General features: G+C 44.6%; 1 protein-coding gene across 2 annotated transcripts in view; it reads left to right on the top strand.

Annotated features, from left to right (window-relative positions):
• The window catches only part of ELP3 (elongator acetyltransferase complex subunit 3), a 94,190-nt gene that overhangs the window by 50,802 nt on the left and 20,866 nt on the right, over positions 1-22,522 (top strand). The window contains exons 10-15 of one of the 2 annotated variants that reach the window (XM_055809997.1): positions 2,768-2,961; positions 8,262-8,352; positions 11,699-11,764; positions 17,484-17,711; positions 20,518-20,599; positions 21,086-21,138. In XM_055809997.1, the coding sequence (XP_055665972.1) occupies positions 2,768-2,961; positions 8,262-8,352; positions 11,699-11,764; positions 17,484-17,711; positions 20,518-20,599; positions 21,086-21,138 (714 nt within the window). The remainder of the gene's footprint in view (positions 1-2,767; positions 2,962-8,261; positions 8,353-11,698; positions 11,765-17,483; positions 17,712-20,517; positions 20,600-21,085; positions 21,139-22,522) is intronic. The other variant, XM_055809998.1, reaches the window with a different exon arrangement.

The following is a 22,522-nucleotide window of genomic DNA, read 5'->3' as shown; positions in this document are numbered from 1 at the left end:
CTTTCACGTTAGTGAGGTGAGTCATCCTGGTCGAGGATCCATCAGGAATCGGAGTTGGCATGAGGTTGGGAGCCGGACAGTGTGGCTGGAAGTAGAAGCAGGGCAGGGAGCCATCACACCTGCTGTCTGTGGAGCTGCAGCCCAAACCAACCTCAAGTGCCTCTGAATAACTCATTTATGTCCTGTCCTCAGAGGTGGTGATGACGATTTTATTTCACGGAGCTGGCAAGATAAGTAATTTTTTTCATGGCATGGCGGCCATGTGAGATTTGTGACAAACAGGAGTGTTCCTGGAGTGCATAAACAGTCCTGAGGAAAGGAGGAGACCAGCTTCATGTCTACACGCACTCCAGAGTGAGCACCTTAACACTGGGGTTCAGTGTCACCTGTCTCTGTCTGCCTTTGGCCAATGTCCTTGTAAACGATTTACTTCACAGTTAGCAGAGCTTAATGGGATACAAGGCATGTTACCTGTCTGGGATTGTTGGTCTTGTGTCTTGGAGACTCTTGGAGAACCAAGGAAGTTATCCCTGCTGGAGCCTGAGGGTGGAGAACCAAGTTGTTCAGCAGTTCTGCGAGGAGGCGAGTGCGACCAGGCTGTGCCTGGACGGGATTCTCTCAGCAGCAGCAGCTTTTGGCACAACCGTTTTGCAAAGCTGCAGGTAACTCAAGTCAGGGAGTTGCTCAGAGTTAAAACAACTCTGGAAAATGTAAAAGCAGTGCCTCTCCCTTGTGCTGTTTTTTTCTTTACGGGGCCGTGTGGGACTTACTGCTCCTTGAGCCAGCAGTGCTGCAGGGATGGTGATGGCTGAAGCTTTGTCAGGCCAGGAATGCAAGATTTGATGGTTAATTTTGAAGCAGCGGTGTGGATTTGGGGTTGTTCAGCTTGGAGAAGAGAAGGATACGGGGAGTCCTTATTGCAGCCCTTTGTGCTTAAAGGGGTCTTATGAGAAAGATGGGGACGAACTTTTTGGTAGGGCCCGTAGCAGGAGGACAAGGGGGAATGGTTTTAAACTGAAAGAGGGGAGATACAGACTGGATTTAAGGAAGAAACTGTGCTGAAGGTGGCGAGGCGCTGGCACAGGCTGCCCAGAGAGGTGGGAGATGCCCCATCCCTGGAATCATTCAAGGCCAGGTCGGGCAGGGCTTGGAGCAACCTGATCCAGTTGAAGATGGTCCTGCTCAGGGCAGGAGAGATGGCCTTTAAAGGTCCCTTCCAACTCAGACTATTCTGTGATTCTGTGACTTTATCCATGGTCCAGATCCAGAGACAAATATGTCTCTTAAACTGACTCAGTTGTCCCTATCTTTCTGCTTGTGAGGATGCGTATAAATGGCTTGGTAGGCTTGTCTGCCTGGAGAAGATTTTATTATTTTTTTTTTTAACTGCCTTCTTTTTTCCGCTGGATTAGCTCTCTGGTCTGTTTTTCCCCTGTAGCTGCACAGCAGGTAGGGTGGCACGGGGGTGCAGGGATGAGGCAGGGGGGCTGCCAGAAACAGCCCGGGCTGACGTGGTCCTGCCGCTTCCCTGCCCTTGCTCGCCTCTTCCCGTCCTTGTGCGGGATCTGCTTTGCATTCCACTCCGTGCAGATCCGTTTTGGTGTGCTTAAGCTAGCGGTAAACCATTTGCTGCTTTTTATCATGTTGAAGTATGGGTTGGTGAAGCACAGTGAGCCAACAGAGCCACTTAGAGCTGCTCAGGTGGGAGGTCCTGCGCCCAGCAGGCTGCTAATGGCACTTTATTCCGACATCAGCACTTGCTGGAGCACTCCGGGAGCTGGTTTAACACTCAGCAGCAGTAGGAAAGGCAGCAAAACGTCTGCGTGGATCTGGGCCACGTGAATGAGTTGAAGCACTTCAGCGAAGTGCTGGTGAGTACCAAAGGTAGCGCAGCAACCAGCGGGACCACAGTAGCCTGCCATTGACTCGGCTTAACAAACTGGTATTTGTTTTATTACTGTCAGACTGCCACGCTGGAGAGGGATCAAGCGATGGATTTCAAGTGTGCAACGGTCTAATCCCATATTAGATCTGGCCCGGGTGCTGTTATAATGAGGAACATGTCATCACTTCAGTCAATTCAATGGTTGCTTGGTTCAGGGTGCCTTGCCTGGGTTTTGATTTTTTTTTTTTTTTGTAAGTGATTTTATTTTAATTGTCATTACTGAAATTTAATCTGCAAAAAAAACCCATGATGGTTGTGTACTGCAAACTAGAGCTGTTGGGTTTGCAGTTCTGTGCTGGGATTTAGTCATAGAAGTTAGCAGGAGATACAGTTTGTCCTCCCGTTCTCCAGGATCGTTCAGAACATCATTGTAGAATAAATCTGTTTTTCTTCATTGCTATTCAAATGATGTGTCCCAGACACATTGATTAATCTCTGAATGCGGTCTGCTGAGATTGAAGATAAGTACACTCATTTCTATTGTCCTGATTCTGGGCAGAGTCTATTACAATAAATGGTGCAATATCTATTGAATTTGTGCTGAAAGGGGGAAGTAATGTACAGATCTGACCCGTAGCATTGTCATGTGGATTTTTTTTTCTTTAGCAGCCTTCTTTTTAAATCTAGAACATACTCTTATTTCAAAAAATGTTTTAAAACTGACATCACAACAAGTATAAACAGTGGCAGCTCTATGTAAGCCAGTAATTCTTAAAATGTACTTAAAATGGTTTTTTACAATTTTGATATTGGTTTTGTGGGGGTGCTGAAGCCCCAGGAAATGTAGTTTGTTTTGCCCTGACTTGTGTTCCGCTTTTGCAGGAGTTTTTTGAGAATCCTGCTTTTCGCCCGGATGGCATGAAGCTCTATCCGACACTAGTGATCCGTGGCACTGGCCTGTACGAGCTCTGGAAGACTGGAAGATACAGGAGCTACCCTCCCAGCACCCTTGTGGATCTGGTGGCCAGAATCCTGGCCCTTGTCCCACCATGGACGCGTGTGTACCGTGTTCAGAGGTAACTTTCTGTGGTCGCCCTGGTATATTGATTTATTGCACTTGGAGAGACTCTTACTTTCATTACAGCAAGATCTCACTCAGTCTTTTATTGTTCCTCAGCCTTAATCATTAATGCACTAAAGATTTTTAAAACCGCTTCCTAGCTGTTCAGAATAGGAAAGGCCAGGCTGAATGAGCAGCTATTTAAAAAAAATAAGCTATTAAAAAGGTGCCTCTCTAATGCACCCAGAAACTTGAAGACTTCTGGAGGCTCTGCTTTTGCTGCCAGTCAGATAGGAGCACAGGACGTGGCGCACACAGTACTTTAATGATATCGATGGATAATTGCCTTGGCTGTGGGTGAAGTTTCCTATATTCGTTGCAGGAGCTGCGAGGTGTGTCATCTTTTTTTTTGTCTATAGAGATGTCCTTTCTTTCCCCACGGGTACTGCAGGGTTTCCATAAATGCACTATGGTAATGCCATTCTTTCCGGCGCTCACCTCCCAGGATGATAGATAATCCTTCCGTTTAACGCTGTATTTTCAGTATGGGATCTTCTTTGGAGTATTATTCTTCTGTTATCTCCTAAATCTGTTTGATAATAGGAAAGGAGGCTATGGAATACTTGTCTGGTTTTGCATGTGCAGACAATACTCAGTTGGCTTCCAGCTACGTGAGCTGGAAGCAGTGCCCATCCCTAGCTCGCCAGGAGCGTGCAGAATGAGAAAGCCTTGTGCATTAAACTTCACCTGCCTCGGCTTCTCTAAGGCATTTGGTTTTGTGCCTTATCACAAATGTGGCAAGAGTGGGGATAAGTATGGTAGAGAAGAAAGTGGCCGAAGGCAAGAAACGCTGGGTAGCTTTGACAAAGTTATGGACTCAAGGTTATTACATATTTTTTGTGTATATATATATTAGTGGAGTTTCTCAAGTATCCATTGAAAACCTAATCTTGCTCTGAATTGTGTTTATTTGCAACGGTACACAAAGAAATAGGGTGTTGAGGAACCCTTGCAGGGCTGGGACTCACCGCTGGAAGGCTACACACAAGCAGGGTCTGGTACCGGTGAAGCTGGAGTGAGAGGTGCGATGAGATGCAGTTCGGGGAAGTCTGAGGTCATACTCCAAGGGGGCTTTGTGACAAGGCATGAGGTCACAGTGTGAAAACAGCAGAGGAGGAAAAGTTGTTCGCATCTTGGTCTGTAATGTAAATAAGCCACTGGTGAATGCAGCTGTGAGAAGCAGTTTTTTCAGGGTAACTCTTTTTAGAGATGAAAGTAATAACGCAGCAGCCAGGCAAGGCGTTGGTAAGACCTTGTCTGGAATAATCCCCGTCTTCAAGAAAATGAACTGTGGAAACATGTGCTGAGGAGGATTAGTCTTTTGTTTGAAGGATAGATGTGGACATAAATGACCTCTGTAAATCTGTGAGAGAAGAAAAATAAGCTTTTAAGAAAGAACATTGATTTGGGCAGAGAACAAGAAAATAACAAGTAGCCTTGCATAAAACAAGGCAGGAAGGTGGGAATTCTTGCTCAGGATTGAGATTCTGGAGCAGCTTTCTGTTACCAGAGGAAGAAAAGCTAAATATAATATGATGAAGCTTAATGAGGCTTATGAATGTGATTGGGATACAGCAGTCTGTAGTAACTGAGACACGCTTTCAGCGACCAGGAGATCCTTCCTTCAGGTCTTTGTTACTGTGACAAACTGGTGGCTGTAGCTGAACTCCGAGAAGAAGGATGTGATACTGATGGAGAAAGGAAAACGGGGCTTGCAGGAAATACCCACTTAATATTCCCCCAGGCTTTTCACATCACTTGTAGGAGCATTATTAAAGGCAAAACACCTCCCTTTTCTCCCTGCATCATCTTCATTGATTTGACTGTAGACACAACAGCCTGTTTGTTCATGGCACTATCACTGTAGCATTGTATCTAATATGAACAGGTCTGTCCTTAAAAGGCGGCATGAATTCACAGCCTAGCAGGTCTCCTAAGGAACACTGGCCTGGAAAAGTCTTGGCTTGGATTTCCCTGAGCTTGGCTGATTTCTTCTGTCACCAGCGGCAGCTTCCATCCGGCATGTTCCTGTGGAATAGCTGTTTCCTTACGGACTGGCTCACGGCACCCGCAACTTGTTCACGGTGATTACAGATTTTTACAGCTCCGGTGCAAAGTCCAATAGCTATTACTTTGCTCTAAATTGCTTTCGTGGCCATTGTGTGACTCTGTAATGGAATCATGAACAAAGCCACAGTTCTAAAAACATTTGTGGACTGTTCCCAACGCTGAGGGCAGCAGGTTCTCCCCCGCTCCCCATTGCTTCCCCAGGCCCTGTTTCCCTCCAGACTGCTGCCACAAGTCCTCCATCCTTCACATCTTACTTTTCAGGCTCTATTTCCACAATCCTTTCAGATTCAGCTTCTGCCCCAGACAGCACGTTATCCTGAGTTCTTTGCATCCTGACTGGCCATTGGGTACATGCATTTAGGTTTTCTAGCAAACGCCACCAGGAAAAGTCTTGAGTTCCCCTATCCCCTTATTTATTAAGACCAGTATTTGGGATCTCTGTTCCCTAGTACCAGGTTTGGAGGAAACAGAAGGGACTCAATGGTTTTGTAGTCCGTCACATGCTCAAAATAATCAGTTTAACGAGTCGGGTGAGCAGGGGAGAGGCGTCACTGACAAACCACCGTAGAAGTCTTTCTGCTTCAGGAAACTGGGTTGAATATGTTTTTTTAAAAAATAAAAAATTAGATGCTGTTGCTAATGGCTGGTTAGAGAATATATCTTTACAGGGTGTTTTGTCACTCTCAGAGTTGCTTAATGTTGTATTTATCCTGAATGTTTGTGAACCTCGTTATCACTGAAGTACTTTGGTGTGTGAGGAGGAGTGAAATGACAGCAGTAGTGCCACACCTTGAGACCTTTTCTTTCACGGATCTCCATGTTTTGTATGCATGTTATTTTCACTGCACTGGTGGGGAGATGTAGCTATGAAGAAATAAAACACTGTACTCAACCAAGGAGATCGTGTGGTAAGTTGGAGCTGAGGGCAAGCTCAAGGTCTTGAGGCTTTCGCTGTGTGCTTCAATCAACTGCTTCATGTGTCCTAAGCAATGCAAAATGTTTGAAAAATGGAAGATTAAATAGGCCGTGTTGAAGCTTCAGGCAAATTGCACATTAACTTTAATAAGGTCAGAATTTAATCCCCTGTATCCCTGAATTTGTTTAGCATTTTAACAAGTCCTACAATCACTGGTACTGTGTGGTCTTGTGGCTATTCAAAACAGGCAGTTAGTGTGTACACTCGTGATACACACAAGGTACTTATTTAAGCACTCTGCCCTAATCTGGAGTGGGGATGGAAAACCTATTTCTTGCTTTCTCTGTCTTAAAAATACTCTGCCCTAATCTGAAGTGGGGATGGAAAACCTATTTCTTGCTTTCTCTGTCTTAAAAAGCTTATTTTTCACATTCATATTTTAATTTAGTTTGCTCCCTGGTAGGCAGATAAGAGAGGCTCGCGTTACTGGATGTTGTAATCTATCTTTTATTTGCAGTACTTAATTTGCTGTTGCATAGCTGACTGGATTTAGCTAAAGACCTGGTACCGGAACATGTCAGGATGTTTTATTATTGTCCCTGTAAGGAAAATACATACAGCCTGACTTTTTGGAGTTGTTCCATAATTAGAAGAAAGGCGTATGGTTCGATTATTACTGTAGATCTGACATACCCTGATGAAAATGCCGTTCTCCTCTAGTGTGTCCTTTAGTCACAATGTGAAGTGCTCATTTCCTCTAATTGAAGCTCTTTGAAGTATGTTGTGTTGGCTCTGCAGTGTCTTATTTACTCAAAGAAATCCACTGAATAAATGAACTGGCTAGCTAATTGTATTTTGCCTCAACTTTTTGGCACGTGAGTGGAAGAGGCGAGGAATTTTTCGTAGACCCTTTGGCTTCATAGAAAAAAAGAGCAGAGAAAACGAGGGAGGAAAATAAGACACATTTTTGTTTCTCCATTACGCCAGAGAAAGTTGTAGCCAAATTCGAGTGTAATGCTGAAAAAGGAGGAGAATCCTGGAGCCTTGAAGCCCTTGTTTTCATCCTTAACAGTAAAGGAAAACTCCTTTTCTTGCCCTCCTTGCCAGTGGCTTACAATTCGGCAAGGCTGAAGCAGCACAAGGATCAGGTCTTTAGGACCCTTGAAGACCTTTATCTTTTATATAGCTACTGCCAAAACCAGTAATTGTTAGTGGGGACCGTGGTGTGAATGCCAGTCCTCAAGGAACTGAATCGATCAATTACTACATTTTACAGAGGTCATCAGACAGCTGCTAGATGGTGATGACTTTCAATCACTACTGAACCAGCATGGATTAAGCTAATTACATTACCAATTCCCTGAACCATCACTTTCTCTGTATGGGTTTGGTTTTTTGTGATATTCTGTTCTTTACTCTGTTGAATGCTTGCATAGCTAAAGGAAAAGGAGGAATACTCACCAAGGAATGGGATGTGCCAGTAGTCTGCATGTTCCTTTCTCAGCTGGATCTGAATGCATAAATCCTTTCCCTAAGGGCTGGTATCCTGCTTTTGTAATCTCTAGTGGGACAAACTGCCCTGGCAGGCAGCTGAGAGACCAAACATGGTCTTGCTTTCAAATTTCATTTTAACTGCCTTCCGTGGAGAACTGAAGGAAGGAGCTCTGCCATTTGCAGACTCGTGATTTACATTCCCATAGGAAGGCTCTGGACTTCCTGGCTGGGCTTTGCTGCAAATCATTTGCTAAACGAGAACTTTTTCCCTTTTAAGCAGATAGCGTCCCAATATAAAAATGTTGTAATTCTGATGAATTTTCCCTGTGGGCATTCAACTTGAAGACTGCAGAAAGATGCGGTCTGGTTCCCAATTGCTGGTCTCCAGCAAGAGATGCCATGAAGAACACCTGACCTGGAGTCCTAGGCGAGGCACAGGCTCGGCTGGGTGATCCTTTTTTTTTGTCCCAGCCTTCCAAGTGAAGAAGTGAGAGCCAAATTATAACCTATTTCTTAGGATTGTAAAAGCCTATTTCTGCCTTCAGCCTTTTTACTAAAATAAAATCTGTAGCTTTTTCCCTTTATTTTGCTCCTGCTTTTCATTGTGTTTTGCCTGTTACTTCTTGTTCAACCAAAGACTTGAAACAAAGATAATTCAGGTAAGTTCTGTGGTCTGCTATTTGGGATCTTGGCTTAGGTGACCGTAATGGCGCTTTATGGTGTACTGTCTGCTAATGCAGCTCTTTGAGGTTTTTGGTTTTTCCTTTTCCATGCAGAGATATCCCAATGCCACTAGTCAGCTCTGGAGTGGAGCACGGGAACCTGAGAGAGCTTGCTTTGGCCAGGATGAAAGATCTTGGGACGCAGGTAAAATACTTGTCAATTGGTATGGAGGGAGAGCTGCTTGATGACTTGACATAAACCAGCAGAGAGAAAAGTAATGACTAGAAGGCACAATAGGAGCCAGGTTTACTGCTGAACTAAAAGGATCCGCAAAGGTCTTTCAAAAAAATGTTAATGACTAAAAAGCACCTTCATGATATTTCTGCAAAGCTGGCTTTGTTTGGTTGATTTTTAGTTCAGCACTTTCATTGTGTTCCTGAAGGTACCTGGTAACTAGTTGGTGATATTCCATTTTTTAGCAGAACGAAACTCTTAAATCAGAGAAGGCAGGAAGGTTTCTTTTTAATTTATGCTATTAGAAATTCTCCTTCCTTTCTCTTTCCCACACAAGCACTTACTTGACTGAACAATTGGAAGAAAAGCTCTTAGTCTGAGGCCAGAGAAATCTCACAAGAGAGATTTCAGCACAAACAAATGAGACTTGATATTCTTGATATTACTAAGGTCAAATAAAAATATGAGCAGGGGTGGAGGCGAGGAGGGGGAGGGAGGAACTGAGTTTGTATGTGAAGTCAGGAGGAGGTACGGATACCCAGTCTTGACTTTTCTCGGAAGGTCTCTGCAGCACTTGGCATTCACAGTCCTTGTGGTCTGCTGTGACCCTGCTCACAGCCTGAGCCTCTGAACCTCCCTGCGAAACCTGGTTATCGGCCACGGTTTGCAGATCCTCCAATGAATTTATGCCCAGGTTCTGCCTTTCTTGGGATATCTGACTTCCTAGCAAAACATCACACAAAGGCCATACTCCTTGACACTGTTCTAAAGGGCTTTAATTGCTTTGGTGTCCTGGTGTCGAGGCAGGGGCAGATCCTTGCCACAACTGTTCTGCCTGTCTGTATTGTGAGTTAGCCCTCCCTCTTCCTAGCTCACCTTTTCTGAAAGAAGTTTTAAGGCATTACTACAATAGTAGAGTCTCCAGCTACTGCTGCGTGCCTGTAATCCCACATCAATTTGTGCTGTTGACCTATATTTTTGGTATTTAACGTGGGTAGTTCTCTAGGCTATCTCTAGCTCCTTACTGCCTTTGCCATCTCACTTGGACCTTGCAGTTGCAGTGCAAAAGATCAGAAAAGAAACTCCAAACAGTCCTTGCAGCTGGGCTTTCCGTATCACTTAATGTCTTCTAAGGTGATGCCCAGGACTTTCTCCTCCAGTCGTTCCTCCCAGTCTCCCTCCAGTAGCAAGTCAGAATTGGGCAGACAGTTTTGCCAGCCATAGAAGTTTCCATCCCCTCCCGCTGACTTTTCACCTCAAAAACATGCAGGGGAGACAGCCTCCATGGTGCAGCTAAGCCTTTTCAACCGAGCTCTTTAGGGCTACCTGTAAAGTCTTCCCTGGGTTTGGTATTAAACCCGCATCATTCGATCTGAACCTGATCAAGACCAGCTGGAGAAGCAGGGATAGCTGACCCATGGCAGTCAGGGCTGAGCTGAACCATTAAAAAGCTGGTAAGGCTGGCAGTCATCGCTTTGAGAAGAACCAAATCTGCAAGTATCTCTGCTGAGCAGATGATTATAGATTTTAATTTAGTGAGGCAGAAACACTGCAGCTGGTGGAATGAGGAACCAAACAGTGTGCTGCAATACAGCTTGTAAGGTAAGGTAGTGTTACGTTTTTCTTGGGTCATAGGACAAAATTATAAATACACTTTGTCCTCTTGTCTCTTAGCTTGGAAAAGGAGAGGAAAAGGCCGAGGCAAGGAAGGGACTCGTAGGAATCTTGTATATTTGCAGGCTCAATAAGTAAAGATCAGCCAGCTCACCAGCTCTGGCTGTTCTGGCATCCATCTGTAGGGAATGGCTTGGCAAGGAGTGCGTTTGAGGCGTAGGGATCGGTCATGCCAGCACTGCAACTTGTGCCTGTGGTGGCTGGAAAGAAATTATTCTGGAGGAGCCTTGTTGGAGGGACCAGGTGATGGCCTTTGTGATTTCCAGCCACTGAGTGCAACTGGAGATATGCTCCTGGGACACAGAATTTCAAAGCATCATCCCAGGATACGTTGTCCTTCCCCGGTTCTGGGGTTCTTAATGATATTTCTCTGCCTTTTACTATGCTGTTTGTGTGGCTGGGAACTTGTAAAGGAGAGAAGAGTTCGTCTGCTCTAGAATCCTGCTATGACAGTGAATCACTGTTTTGCTGTAGCCCGCTCTAAAAACCAAACACAAACCGCCACTTTTCTCTATATTGATAATGGAATTTAAAAGCATTCAGAGGAGGACAGGGCACGAGATGTGCATGTTCTGCGCGCTCTGAGTTGCTGTGTGAACCGAATTTTCACAGTTCTTCCCCTAAAAGGCTGGCTTTGGGAAGGCGATGGGCAGGTAGGTGGGGTTGCTGGTTTAGAGCGATTTTAGCCCATCGGTGGAGGTGATCTTCCTTCCCTCCAAGTACAGCAGTGCTAGTGGAATGAAACGAGCCGTTGCAATTCATCTCTTTGGGGTAAAATTATTGGGACTGCACCTCACTGACAAAAGTTGGGTTAAGCTTAGTATTGGACATTCCTAAGAAACCCCTAAGAAGTAAATGCAGTCGTCTCCTGCAGCAGGAGTGCTTATGCTAATCACCACTGTTTGCTTGGGTGAATGGTGCCAAACTACTCAACTCCACTGCCTTTGCTGAGAAGCACAGGTTTATGCAAGCTATAACCCACCGCTCAAGCACTGAGCTTGGAGCCTCACCTCCTCCTCTGTCTGGCTTCTGAGGGAGGGAAGACTTCTTCTGGCTGTCATTGCTTTCTCCAGCCTTGGTCCCCAGCCTCAGGGATGCCCTGTGGATGCCAGGTCAGCATTAGCTTTACTTTCTCATATGTGGGTAGGACTTCTGCAGCGGTTCGCATTTAAAAGCAAGAAAAGGGTTGCTCAGATTAAAAAACTGGCTGTTTAGGGACTCTCTGATGCCTTGGCATAGATTTTGCCAACGTTAGACCTTCCCAATGTAGGGTAAAAATGGATTATGCCAGGGCTGGGTTTTTTTTCTCTGTTATTTTTTCATGTGTGTTGACTTCACCTCCGGACCCTGCTGTTTGTGAATCAAAGGGTACGTTTCCTCATGAGCCATAATGGTTGCTTAGTGAATTGATTTTTGCCAGCATGTCTTTCCATTTAGCACTAAGACCTCTTTCTGAGGTATATTAGGGATGGATCGGTGAGCATTTTTATTTTGAAGTCTATCCATTTGAAATGCATCCGTGCAACTTCATGCTATTTCAGTTTGGTTTTGAACCCAATAGGTGGCTGGAAGTCTGTGTGTTTCAGAGCTTAATGTTTTTCTCCTATGTAATTCTTGTTTTTTCCTCCCTTTCTTTTCCTAGTGTCGTGATGTAAGGACAAGAGAGGTTGGAATTCAAGAAATTCACCATAAAGTGAGACCATATCAGGTAAGAATTGTCTATTTTTTTCTAGGAGCTTGTTTCAGACACAATTTGTTCTATCTGTTTGGTGTGGAGGCGTTAGGACCCATTTGTAGCACGTCCAATCCTACGGTCTGCCTTTGTAGCTGGATACAATTTTCCATTTATTTTTGCAGCAGCTTTTGATGTCTTTTGTTTTAGCACAGTCACATGTTGAAATTTATGACCACCGTGTTTAATAAACTCACTACAGCCAGCAGTTACTTGGTATTTGCACTGCTATAACAAAATAACTGCCTTCCCTTTTCCCCCTCCTCATTACAAATTTGGATTTAGAAAATACCCAGAACACCGTCTGTGCATGCTGAACAGGAATGCATGTTTAGCAAGATGAGTTTACAGCTTTTTTTTGTGACTGTGCATGTTTATGTAGGCAAACAGTACATGTATAAATACACTTCTGCACATGTATGCATATATTTATATGTGAATAGATCCATTTAGCATATGACACATATGTTGTATTTTTCCTTCTTAAAAATACTAAAATAGTCCACAAAAAGATTGCTATGCTTATTTTATGGAAAGGAGAATGTTCACTGCTGGACTTCAAGCATCCCATTTAGGAAACTAATCCTCCAGCTCACTGTAGTCACAAGGAGGCATCAATCCTTCCAGAAGGTGGTCAGGACGTTGGTGTCACCCAAGGAGATGAGCTTTCTAAGATCACGCAGGGTCTTATCCATCTTACTCTACGTGTATGCTGTGGCTAATAAATCATACCCTGGAAGTGTTCCCCTCCTGTCCCTTTGGTGACATTAAGGAGGGACTGACATGGTTCTGGAGTTTGTCTGTCATTTATTGCATTTGCTTTCAAACAAGAGTTATTTGTGCCAGACAGAAGATAACTGCCACCCCCAGGTAAAAGCTGAATCAAAATGATGCTTCATACCTCTTTCCTCTTCCATGCAATGGGCACACTCCAACTTTCTAAATGTGAGCTGCTACACTGGGGTTCAGCTTTCCATGTGTCAGCACGGAGAAGGATTCCTGACAGAGCTCCTCTCACTTGTGCTTTGGAAACTCCACTTCAAAGAAGCTCTGAGTTTGGTGCTGGAAGTTAAGTAAAACGAGTATTCTCGTAGTTTAGCATCTGAAAGATGTTCTCACTTTGCAACTGAGAGATTACCAGGAGCCATATTCTGTTTTTCTCCTGCCATTATGTGATTTCAGATGGAGGGCAATACTTCCCATCATGCATAACAGAAATCCAGTAGATATAACATCTATATATGTGTAAGATCCCAAATAAATTACCTTATTCGTACCAGATTTCTGCAAGAACTGAGGCTGTACGGACTTGTTCGTACGTAGGCCTTTGTGCTCTGCTCCCGTAGTCTATAATCTTTGGACGTCTCACGAAATATCTTCCGAATATGTCTGTTGTCAGCAGTGCTAATCTAATTTAAATTGTAGATTTCTGGAGCAGTTAGCAAATAGCTTATCACAGGGTTTTCAAAGCAACGTTGTATTGAAAATTCCCTTTGTTGAACTCATCTGTCTGAGTGGCAGGAGGATGTCATTATGTAGTGTTAGCAAAATTTATCATGACAGCAAGCAAGAGAAATATTCTGCAGATTGTATGATTTTTCATGCGCTTTAGACTAATGACAAGGTATGATGTTTTTCTTGGCTTCATCAGTAAACAATGCATCCCCTTGATAAGAGAGGCTATCATGTCAGATCTAAAATGAATTAATCACTTGCTGTAATTAGTCATACTGCATGCGACTTTTTTCTGTTAAAGGATCAGTAGGCTGTATGTATTTTTATAATGGCGATGGCATGTCTGCTTTTAAGTTTTTTGGTTTCATTTTTTTTAAAAAAATATCAATTTGAAGTAGATTACCTGCCCATAGCTGGTTATTTACAGAGCTGTCTCTAAGCTGCCTTTTCAATTAGTGGCATTTCTCCACAGCAGCGGAAGGTATTTGCATGCTATCAGGATGGTTAAGGCTGCATAGTGCTACGTAATAGCCTCAAAAATGTTCCAGTGAATTGTTGCTGTAAAGAGACGCTGGATTGACAGTTTTTGAAAGGCGAGGAGCAATGACAGCTCTGTTAAGGATATGAACCTACATTAGTGTAAAAACAGAAAGTCTTAAGACATAGAAGCTGCTGTTCCTGCGAAGTGGGGGGTTTGGTGTCAAGATAATGATCTCAATGTAGAGCCTTAGCAGGAATGGAGCAGATTTTTAAGCTGGGAGTAACCGTTTTCAGTTAAGAGTGTAATCTGCAACTGAGTTTTCTCTTTGTTTGTCAAAGTAAGTTTAAAACAGGCTGTGCCAGACATTTAATAGGATTGCATACGGAAATGGTGATCCACCCTGGTGAGGGTTACTCTTACCCAGCACGCAGGATGGTCTATGGACCAGGGACTGACACTGAGGACTGCAGCATGCTGCTGCACATGGCTGTGCACCAACCAACCAGGAGGTCATTCAGGATGGCTTTTACCACATTTATACCAGTATCCCAGAAGGAAAAGGCTTTGTATGTCTCACAAGTCCCTGAAGAGCCTTTGAGAGGATTTATGTATCCTAGGACCCTCTGTGCTGAGAACAAAAAAATCCCAATCCAGTAGGGAGGGGCTTTTCTCAGCAGATCAGTTTATCTGGTATGTGCTTATGATGTTATAAAAATGCACACAATATAAAGCCTCCTGGTGAAGGTTCTTGCTTCATCTCTGTCTACAAGTGGCTTTTGGACTGGATGTGGGCATAACATGGCATCTAGTCCCTGCTGGAGGACAAGCACTGAAACATGTTTCCTACTTGTTTTGTTTTATCCTTGGGAGAAACCAGGAGTTCTCCAATCTTGCCGTTTCAAACTCTTTATCGGCATTTAATAATAATTTCTGCTTTTTTTTTTGATATATTAGCAGTAAGCTTTAACCTAACTGCTTTTCCACATATAAAACTAACTGCAGAATCTGGATATTTTAAAAATACCATGCTCTTTTATTTTCCTGCCCATTTCCATTTTACTAGTAGCGTTTCGTACCTAACAGTCTATCTGGATCAGTGTCAGCCATCCTGACGCACAAGCTGGAGTGGAGTTTGTGCTCTTGGAGAACTTGGCACATCAGCAGACATCTGCTTGGGCACTTACCCCATGAGCTGTACATCAGTGTTGCAATGAGCCTTGCTTCTGTAGTCACTAAGGGATTTAATTGTGAGCTGTGTTCACCCAGGCTTTGTCATGGAGTAGAGCAGGCAGGCGACAGAATCCCTTACGGCTTTGCTGTAAACAAATCTTTAATTCATAGATTTCTGGGTATTAGAGGATTTGCAGAAAAAATACTGAGGTCCTTTGCTTTAGTCTTTATCGTGGTACTGGCATGCTTTGTAGTACTCTTTATAGTAGTGCTACTTTATAGTAGTGCTACTTTATAGTAGTATAGTGCCAAGTGTACATGTCTTCTAAATCCCTCCAGGGACGGTGCCTCCCCCCGTCCCTGGGCAGCCTGTCCCAGTGCTGGACACCCTTTCGGTGAAGAAATGTTTCCCAGTCTCCAACCTAAACCTGCCCTGGTGCAACCTGAGGCCGTTCCCCCTTGTCCTGTCGCTTGTGACCTGGGAGCAGAGACTGACCCCCCTGGCTGCAGCCCCCTCCCAGGCAGCTGTAGGGAGCGATCAGGTCCCTCCCGAGCCCCCTCCTCTCCGGGCTGACCCCCCAGCCCCCCCATCAGACTGGTGCCCCAGCCCCTGCCCCAGCCCCCTGCCCGGCTCTGGACACGCTCCGGCCCCCCAAGCTCTGTCTGGGAGTGAGGGGCCAGAACGGACCCCAGGGCTCGAGGGGCGGCCGCACCGGTGCCCAGCGCAGGGGGACGGTCCCTGCCCCGGCCCTGCTGGCCACGCCATCGCTGACACCAGCCAGGGTGCCGCTGGCCTCCTTGGCCACCTGGGCATCCCTGTGTATAGGGTTCAATCTACTGTACTGTCAGGATGTAAATGTTAGAAACACTGGTGCAGTGCTGGTGCCCAGGGCACCCACTGACACTTGCCAGTCACATTTGAGTTCCTAAAGTCTGTCAAAACGATGGCAGGTGTACCTGTGTGATGCTTTTGAAACAAATCCTCTGATTGTTCCCTGCTTTGAAAGCATCAGGAAGTGCAGAAACCCAATTCTGTTCAGATTAATTCAGAAGGCACCTTGCAGGAGCGCACCTAATGCATGCTGGCTGTAATGGGTTCCTAGCTGGTGGGGTACCCAGTCTGTACTGAAACACACACCCGACACACCCCCCAACACATACTGTGTTGTCATCAGGCTCTCAGCATTGCAAACTATTGCTGCCACGTGATTTGGGAAATAATTTTGGCCTGTTTAGCAGCTGGTTGTTACAGGTGGGTAAGGGAATCCTGATGGCAAAGATGGGCAGCTATTTCAGCTGTACCTTATCAGTTCAAAGTGCAAATAGAGTGACTCACTATGTCACCAAAGATGTGGCATTATCATCATTAGCTACAGGTTACATCAGATCAGCTCAGTGCTAACTCTGCTACGTACGCAGCTGTATATATACATACGTATACAAACACAGCTACCGGTATGTGAGAGTTGATCAGGCCTCACGTTGCCGTAAAGGTGTCTGATCTTGGGTGCTGGGGCTGCTCCTTGATGGTGGTAGGTTGGAGCTGCCTGAAAAAGAAGGGGGTTTTTTTTTCCTTCTTTCTGCTCTCGTATCCACCAGTTACTCTTCATAACTTCTAGGTCATCTGCAGAAGTAATTTCTTCTACCCAGGCATGGTCTTTTATTGCATTTTCCACAGTCAGTCAACTCTCGCTTCACCTTTCCCTTCTACTTGTTGTGACCCTCAGAGCTGCCTTTGTCTAGACCGTTATCAAAAATTGGATTTGAGACAAGTAATACCTTGGTATTGGTCAGTTCTCAGGGTCCTTGTCTGGAAGGTTTTGGTGTCCTCACTACTATCTGAATAAGTAAGAGAACACTTCCTGCAGATCCTGCAAAGCGCACGTAATGCAGGGCTCACTCAGCCCCAGCTCTTGCAGGTGCCCTGTTGTTCCTCCACACAGTTTGCTCATGTAGGCAGATCCTGTGCAGTGCTGGAAAGAACTAATTGGTAATTAGTAAAGAAGTTGACTGCTGCTTAGAAGAACCATGTTCTGTAGACACCTCAAAGCAGCAGAGACCTGGACCTAAATGCAGGTTTAGCGAAGGCAGATGCAAAGCTACTCATCCTGCGTTAGCAAGTTTGTAACTGGAGCTGAATTGCAATTAGAGCAGGTCCCTTCGTTAGAGGCAAGAGTTGCTGCCCCCATGGATTTTGCAGTGATTACGGAGCTCGAGTAACTCAAGAAACTTAGGTTTTAGGTTTCTGGCTTACAAAGAGGTAACATGTGGATTACCAGCCGTTCTTGAAAGCTTGCACATAGGGATAGAAAACTAGTTCTGTCCCATTGGCAAATAGATTTCTTTAAAGTAGTCACATGTTTTATCTTTAATGTGACTGCAGTAGCAGCAGTTCTTATCCAGTGCTGCTAAAATCCATCTAGAATTAAATTGGCCTTTAAGAAAGCACTTCGTGTTTTCTCTGAATCATAATAGTTTATGGATCCATTAAATTGGTTCTGGTCTGTTCAACATGTTGCTTAAACGTTTTTAAAGAAATACTCCTTTTCTCTTTCCCTCATTGTTTTGTCATCGCTTCTCTTTGACCAGATTGAATTAGTTAGAAGAGATTATGTGGCTAATGGTGGCTGGGAGACCTTCCTGTCCTATGAAGATCCAGACCAGGATATTCTCGTTGGCCTTCTACGACTGCGGAAGTGTTCAGAGGAGTCGTTCAGACCTGAGCTGAAGGGAGGCGTTTCCATCGTCCGGGAATTGCACGTGTATGGGAGCGTGGTCCCTGTGAGCAGTCGGGATCCTTCAAAATTTCAGCACCAGGTACTCTAAGCCATCTTTTATTTCTCATCTCTGTCTTTCTTGCACTCTCCTCAATATAATTGGGGAAGAATTTTATTTTTACTATCAGAGATTCATTCAGTTGACTCAAATTATAGTCCACTGCAATAGAAACAGGTAAATTTGAGCCTCTTCTTGCATTTGCCCAGCTGAAGTCATGCTGCTTCTAGTTCTTGCTAGCGTGATCATGTTTAGGCAATTGCAACTGCTCTGAGATTAAAAAAAAAAAAAAAGTATGGCTGAGTGCTATCAGTGTTGCTCCATGCCTGTACAGTATGAGCTTGTGTGTGCTGCTGCTAATTTGACTTGCAAGTACTAAGCATCTTCGGTACTGAGGTATCTTCCCTTTGATAGCCTGTGTGGTACATCACACGTGACTGCAAACTGAGTGAAAACAAAACAAAGGGGATACATCCATCATGTCTTTTTATTTCCTTCTAAAATTGATCTTGTTTGATAGCTGAATTTCAGTTCGGAAATAATTACATATGGGAACGGGAGATTTTTATTTGGTGTTACCCAGTTTTCTTTCAAAGGCACATGTATTGAGTACATTCTTCCTGCCGAAACAGAAGAAAACGTTACAAAAGCATGTAGTGATGGGACACGGGGGAATGGCTTTACATGAGAGAGGGGAGATGGAGATGAGAGATGAGGAAGAAATTCTTCCCTGTGAGGGCAGCGAGGCGCTGGCCCAGGCTGCCCAGAGCAGCTGTGGGTGCCCCATCCCTGGCAGTGCTCAAGGCCAGGCTGGACGGGGCTGGGGGCAGGGGTCCCTGCCTGTGACAGAGGGTGGGACTGGGTGGTCTTTAAGGTCCCTTCCCACCCCAAACCATTCTGTGGTTCTAAATCCAGCTTTGGTTCTGAGATGTTTATTGGTTTAAGTGATTTGGTGAGACTCCTGAGTAAAGTCTCTTAGTTGGGTCAGACTTTTTTTGCTTCAGGCACACCTGTGAGACCATTTCGTATATATCTTAAAACATGTGAATTGTGGAGTGGAAGGCTGTGTTTCTAATTCCCTGCAGCGACTCATGTGAAAATCACACATTTTCTTTCTGCTGCATGTAACATGCTGTGGCTTGTGGTGAGCAAAAATGTGAATTAAATTTTGCCCTGGTAGGTTTTGAACCTTTAGACTGAGCTTTTAAAAAGCAATCGGTTTGTCCTCTTTGCCAGAAGTGCTCAGGGCTGATGTTTTAAATTAAATTCCTTGTATTTATTAATCTTTCCCTGAGTATTTGCATTAAGATGCAGTTTTATGAGGAGATGATGATGATGTGTGACCATAAGGTGGTGGGGGGTGGTGTGGCGGGGAGAGGAGTGGATATTCCCATTATAAAATAGTTAACACTTAAAAGTTCAGGAAGAAAAAAAAAGTGGTCATCTGAAGTATTTGAAAACAAATTAAAAAAAAACACCAAACCACCCGAAACCAAAACCAAACAACAACAAAAAAGAGAGAAAATCAATTGCAAGTAGCCAACTACAAACATTCAAATAGGCTGCAAATTGAAATTTCATGGCATATGATGCGCTCATGTTCATTCCGAACAGTGTTCAAGAGGTTAATCAGAAAGTGTTCTCCACAGTGGCGGGGGCAATTTCTGATTAGAAGGACATTTTAGAATGGAGATTTCTGTGTGTTATTTAAAAATGCCTGTAAGTGTTAAACGTTTCTTAGAATTAAATCACATCTGCTTCAGTGTCGCCACAGCCCCATTCTGTACATCTTGTCGGGAAAACAGATGAACAAAGAGCCGAGTATAATTCCTGCATCCTAATGCTGGGAGTGAATTAATCCAATCAATTATTCCCACATATATAGGACAAAGAAGTTGTTAAATAGAGTGGAAAGGCTATTCCCTTATTTTGAAGAATTATTGTGATTCCAATAGCAATCCTGCTGGGCAGGGTTTCCAAATGTAAATAGAGACGTGGATCCAGTCCAGCATATTTACATGTTATTCTGCAGTTCTTTTGGATTTGGCACCTCATGCGGGGCGAGCGGTGCAGGGCGAGAGCCTAGCCTGGGTCTGTGCGGGTCACGCAGCAGCTCGACACAGCCGTTGTGGGGAGCCCCGACGAGCCTCGTGGGTGCTGCCTGCCTGAATTCTTCATCCTGAAACGAGCACAGCCACAGCACCTGTCTCCTGGAGGGTTTGCAGAGATAAAGATTCCAAGGCGCTAAGGCAAGATGTAGAACAGAAGAGTAAATGGCAGCAGGGCCCGTCTCTGGGTCTGTGCTGTCTGGCCACATCCGTTTCAGCTGGTGTCCCCTGCCGGAATGGCACTGGGATCCTTGTGCGACTCGACAGCCTGGGCAATTGCATCTGGCATTTGTACCGTGGCTCCGTTTAATTCTCTAACACAAACCCGGTCTAGGGAGGTCGCCATTAAGGTGGGCGGTTGTTGGTTGGGATCGGTTATCTTGGCAGGTTAGACCCACTCAGTGCCAGGAATCAGGGGGCGCCTACCAAGTTGGCTCACCATCAATGGATTCAGTGTCGTTCTGTTCCTGCCGTTGAGGAGCAGTCAGACAGTAGAACTGCCTCTGAAGAATTTCACGATCAGAAGTAAAACCCCGAGAAAGCTCCATTGTAAAGCTTAGTGTTGATGCGCCTCTTCTGAAGCCTTCTCCTGCAATATTCAGCAATATTCCTGATCACAGAATCACTCCTGTGCCAAAAATACGGCTCTTTTGGAACTGTACTAATGCTTACATTCTGACCTTGCCTATGCTTTCTATTTCTAAACTTACCTTTTCTTCTTCTTCTTTCTCCCATTATAGGGATTTGGTATGTTACTAATGGAGGAGGCAGAAAGAATAGCCAAGGAGGAGCACGGGTCATGGAAAATCGCTGTAATTTCAGGTACCTTTGCTTTATCCTTTATATATAGATTTTTATATATATATATCTCTTAATCTGAAAATAAACCCAACACCACTGCTGGGAGCATTCATCGTATTAGGTAGGAAATGAGTATCAGCAGATGCTTCTTTGCAGCAGAGTCAAATTCCGTGGTAGCTTTGTCCGGACAATACTGTCCTTGCCTACCCAAGGACACACTGCAGGGAGCCCACCTGCCCTTAGTGCTGAAGAAGACAGACGGCGTGGCCGTGGTTAACACTGCGATTTCCGACCTGGCTGATTCGGCCCTGTCGCAGGTTGTTATTGTCGAGGGCTGCTCTCCAGGGCTTTTGAGGATAGAAAATTGCCGGCTTCCATTTTAGAGTCTTTCTGCAAGTACCATCATTAGGGTGGACGGATGTGCTTTTAGGCTACATTAAGCATTATCATGAAGAAGGGAGCTATGTAAGAAAGAGCTGCAGCCCTTTTTCCGCTTTCATTTTCAAGGCGTTGTGACCAAGAAGAGTGGCATCAGTTCATCACGTGTGTGTGAAGTCAAGGTCGGGACTACCTTTGTGTTTTAATTTATCTTATATTAGCAGTTACAGAAGCTCCAGGAGGCTTTTACAGGCACGTAGGTTCTATAACTGGGGAAACTGGCTAAATGCACGGGAGAAACCGTTGTTGGCGTAAGTCTAATGTATGCTGGAGGACTTACACAGAATGGATGTAATAGAGACCTTTTCGAAAAAATAATCATCTGCTGCTGCCCCACCGAAAAGCCCTGAAAAGCAGAAATCACTACTTTGATCCAGGCTGCCAAGTGCTGAAGTGAAGAGCTTCTCTGTGTGTTTCCAGCTGTGTAATGTCACTGGATGTTGAAAAGTCACAGCAGGCTGTCTCGACAAGTACTTGTGACAAGGGCCGGCGCATGAATGAGGACACCATGCAGGCAGTAGCCAGGCGCTTAAAGATAATTCTTTATTCTCTGAATTCCCTATTTCTTGTTGGCTTAAGACATACTCCGGTCCTGTTTCCCCATTGCTGCTGCATGGGTGTCACTTGGAACTGGGAGTTTCCTGCGGTTAAGAAATGTCCATACTGCATCCTTCCTCAGTAAAGAAGAGAGGCAAAAGTGAAACCGGTTTCTTTCAGTTTTGCTAGTAGCATCTGGGCTTGGGTTGTGCAGAGAGAGAATTTTAGCTGTATTTTAGCAAACTGATGTGAAGAATATATTCTTTGCATCAAGATCCAGGGAAAGAAGTCTTGTTTTGCTACATGCACAGTTTGTGGCATCCTACTAAGACCTCATCTGTGCTTTTTATTTTTTTGTCTTGGAATACGGAATGCTGTAGCATCTGCAAAGACCACAGGTTTTCCAGCTGTTTCCTTGGAGATTTGACCACTTGAATTTCAGTTCTCCTGTAGGTTTTATCTGAAATAAAAATGCAGCCAGAAGTTCTTTCTCCCCTTGGAGGATGAACTTGGTTTTGCCGATTTTGGTTTCAAAATAGATTTTTAATCTGGGAACCCACTGCAAGGTTACATCCCCACAACAGACTGCAAAATTTTGAGTGCTTTCTAGAGGGAAGAATATAAGGGAGATCTGCTTTGAAGATGTCTCTCACGGGACTCTTACTCATTAGCACTGCATGTTTTGATGAAGGCTGTGTTGCAGTGTTTTGGTTAACAGTGGCCTTTCTTCAACAGTATTTTCCAGTCTTGCACTTAATGGTTACATCAGTACGAGTCAACTAAATAGTGCTAGAACATGCAAACTGCACCTTCAGGAGATGGTCCCTGGCCCACGCTGGTGCATGCCCTCTGCCAGAGAACTGCGTGGAGCAGTGCTAGTCCGTCAGGCTGAAGCCTTTTCAGGGCTCCTGCTAGTGAGGGAACAGAGTGGATGGTTCAGTTTCTGTGCTCTGACAAGTTTTAGGAAAG

This window comes from Falco peregrinus, chromosome 7 (genome assembly GCF_023634155.1).
Source record: "Falco peregrinus isolate bFalPer1 chromosome 7, bFalPer1.pri, whole genome shotgun sequence".
In the NCBI taxonomy this organism is placed as follows: domain Eukaryota; kingdom Metazoa; phylum Chordata; class Aves; order Falconiformes; family Falconidae; genus Falco; species Falco peregrinus.
This window is presented reverse-complemented; position numbering and strand designations above follow the sequence as displayed.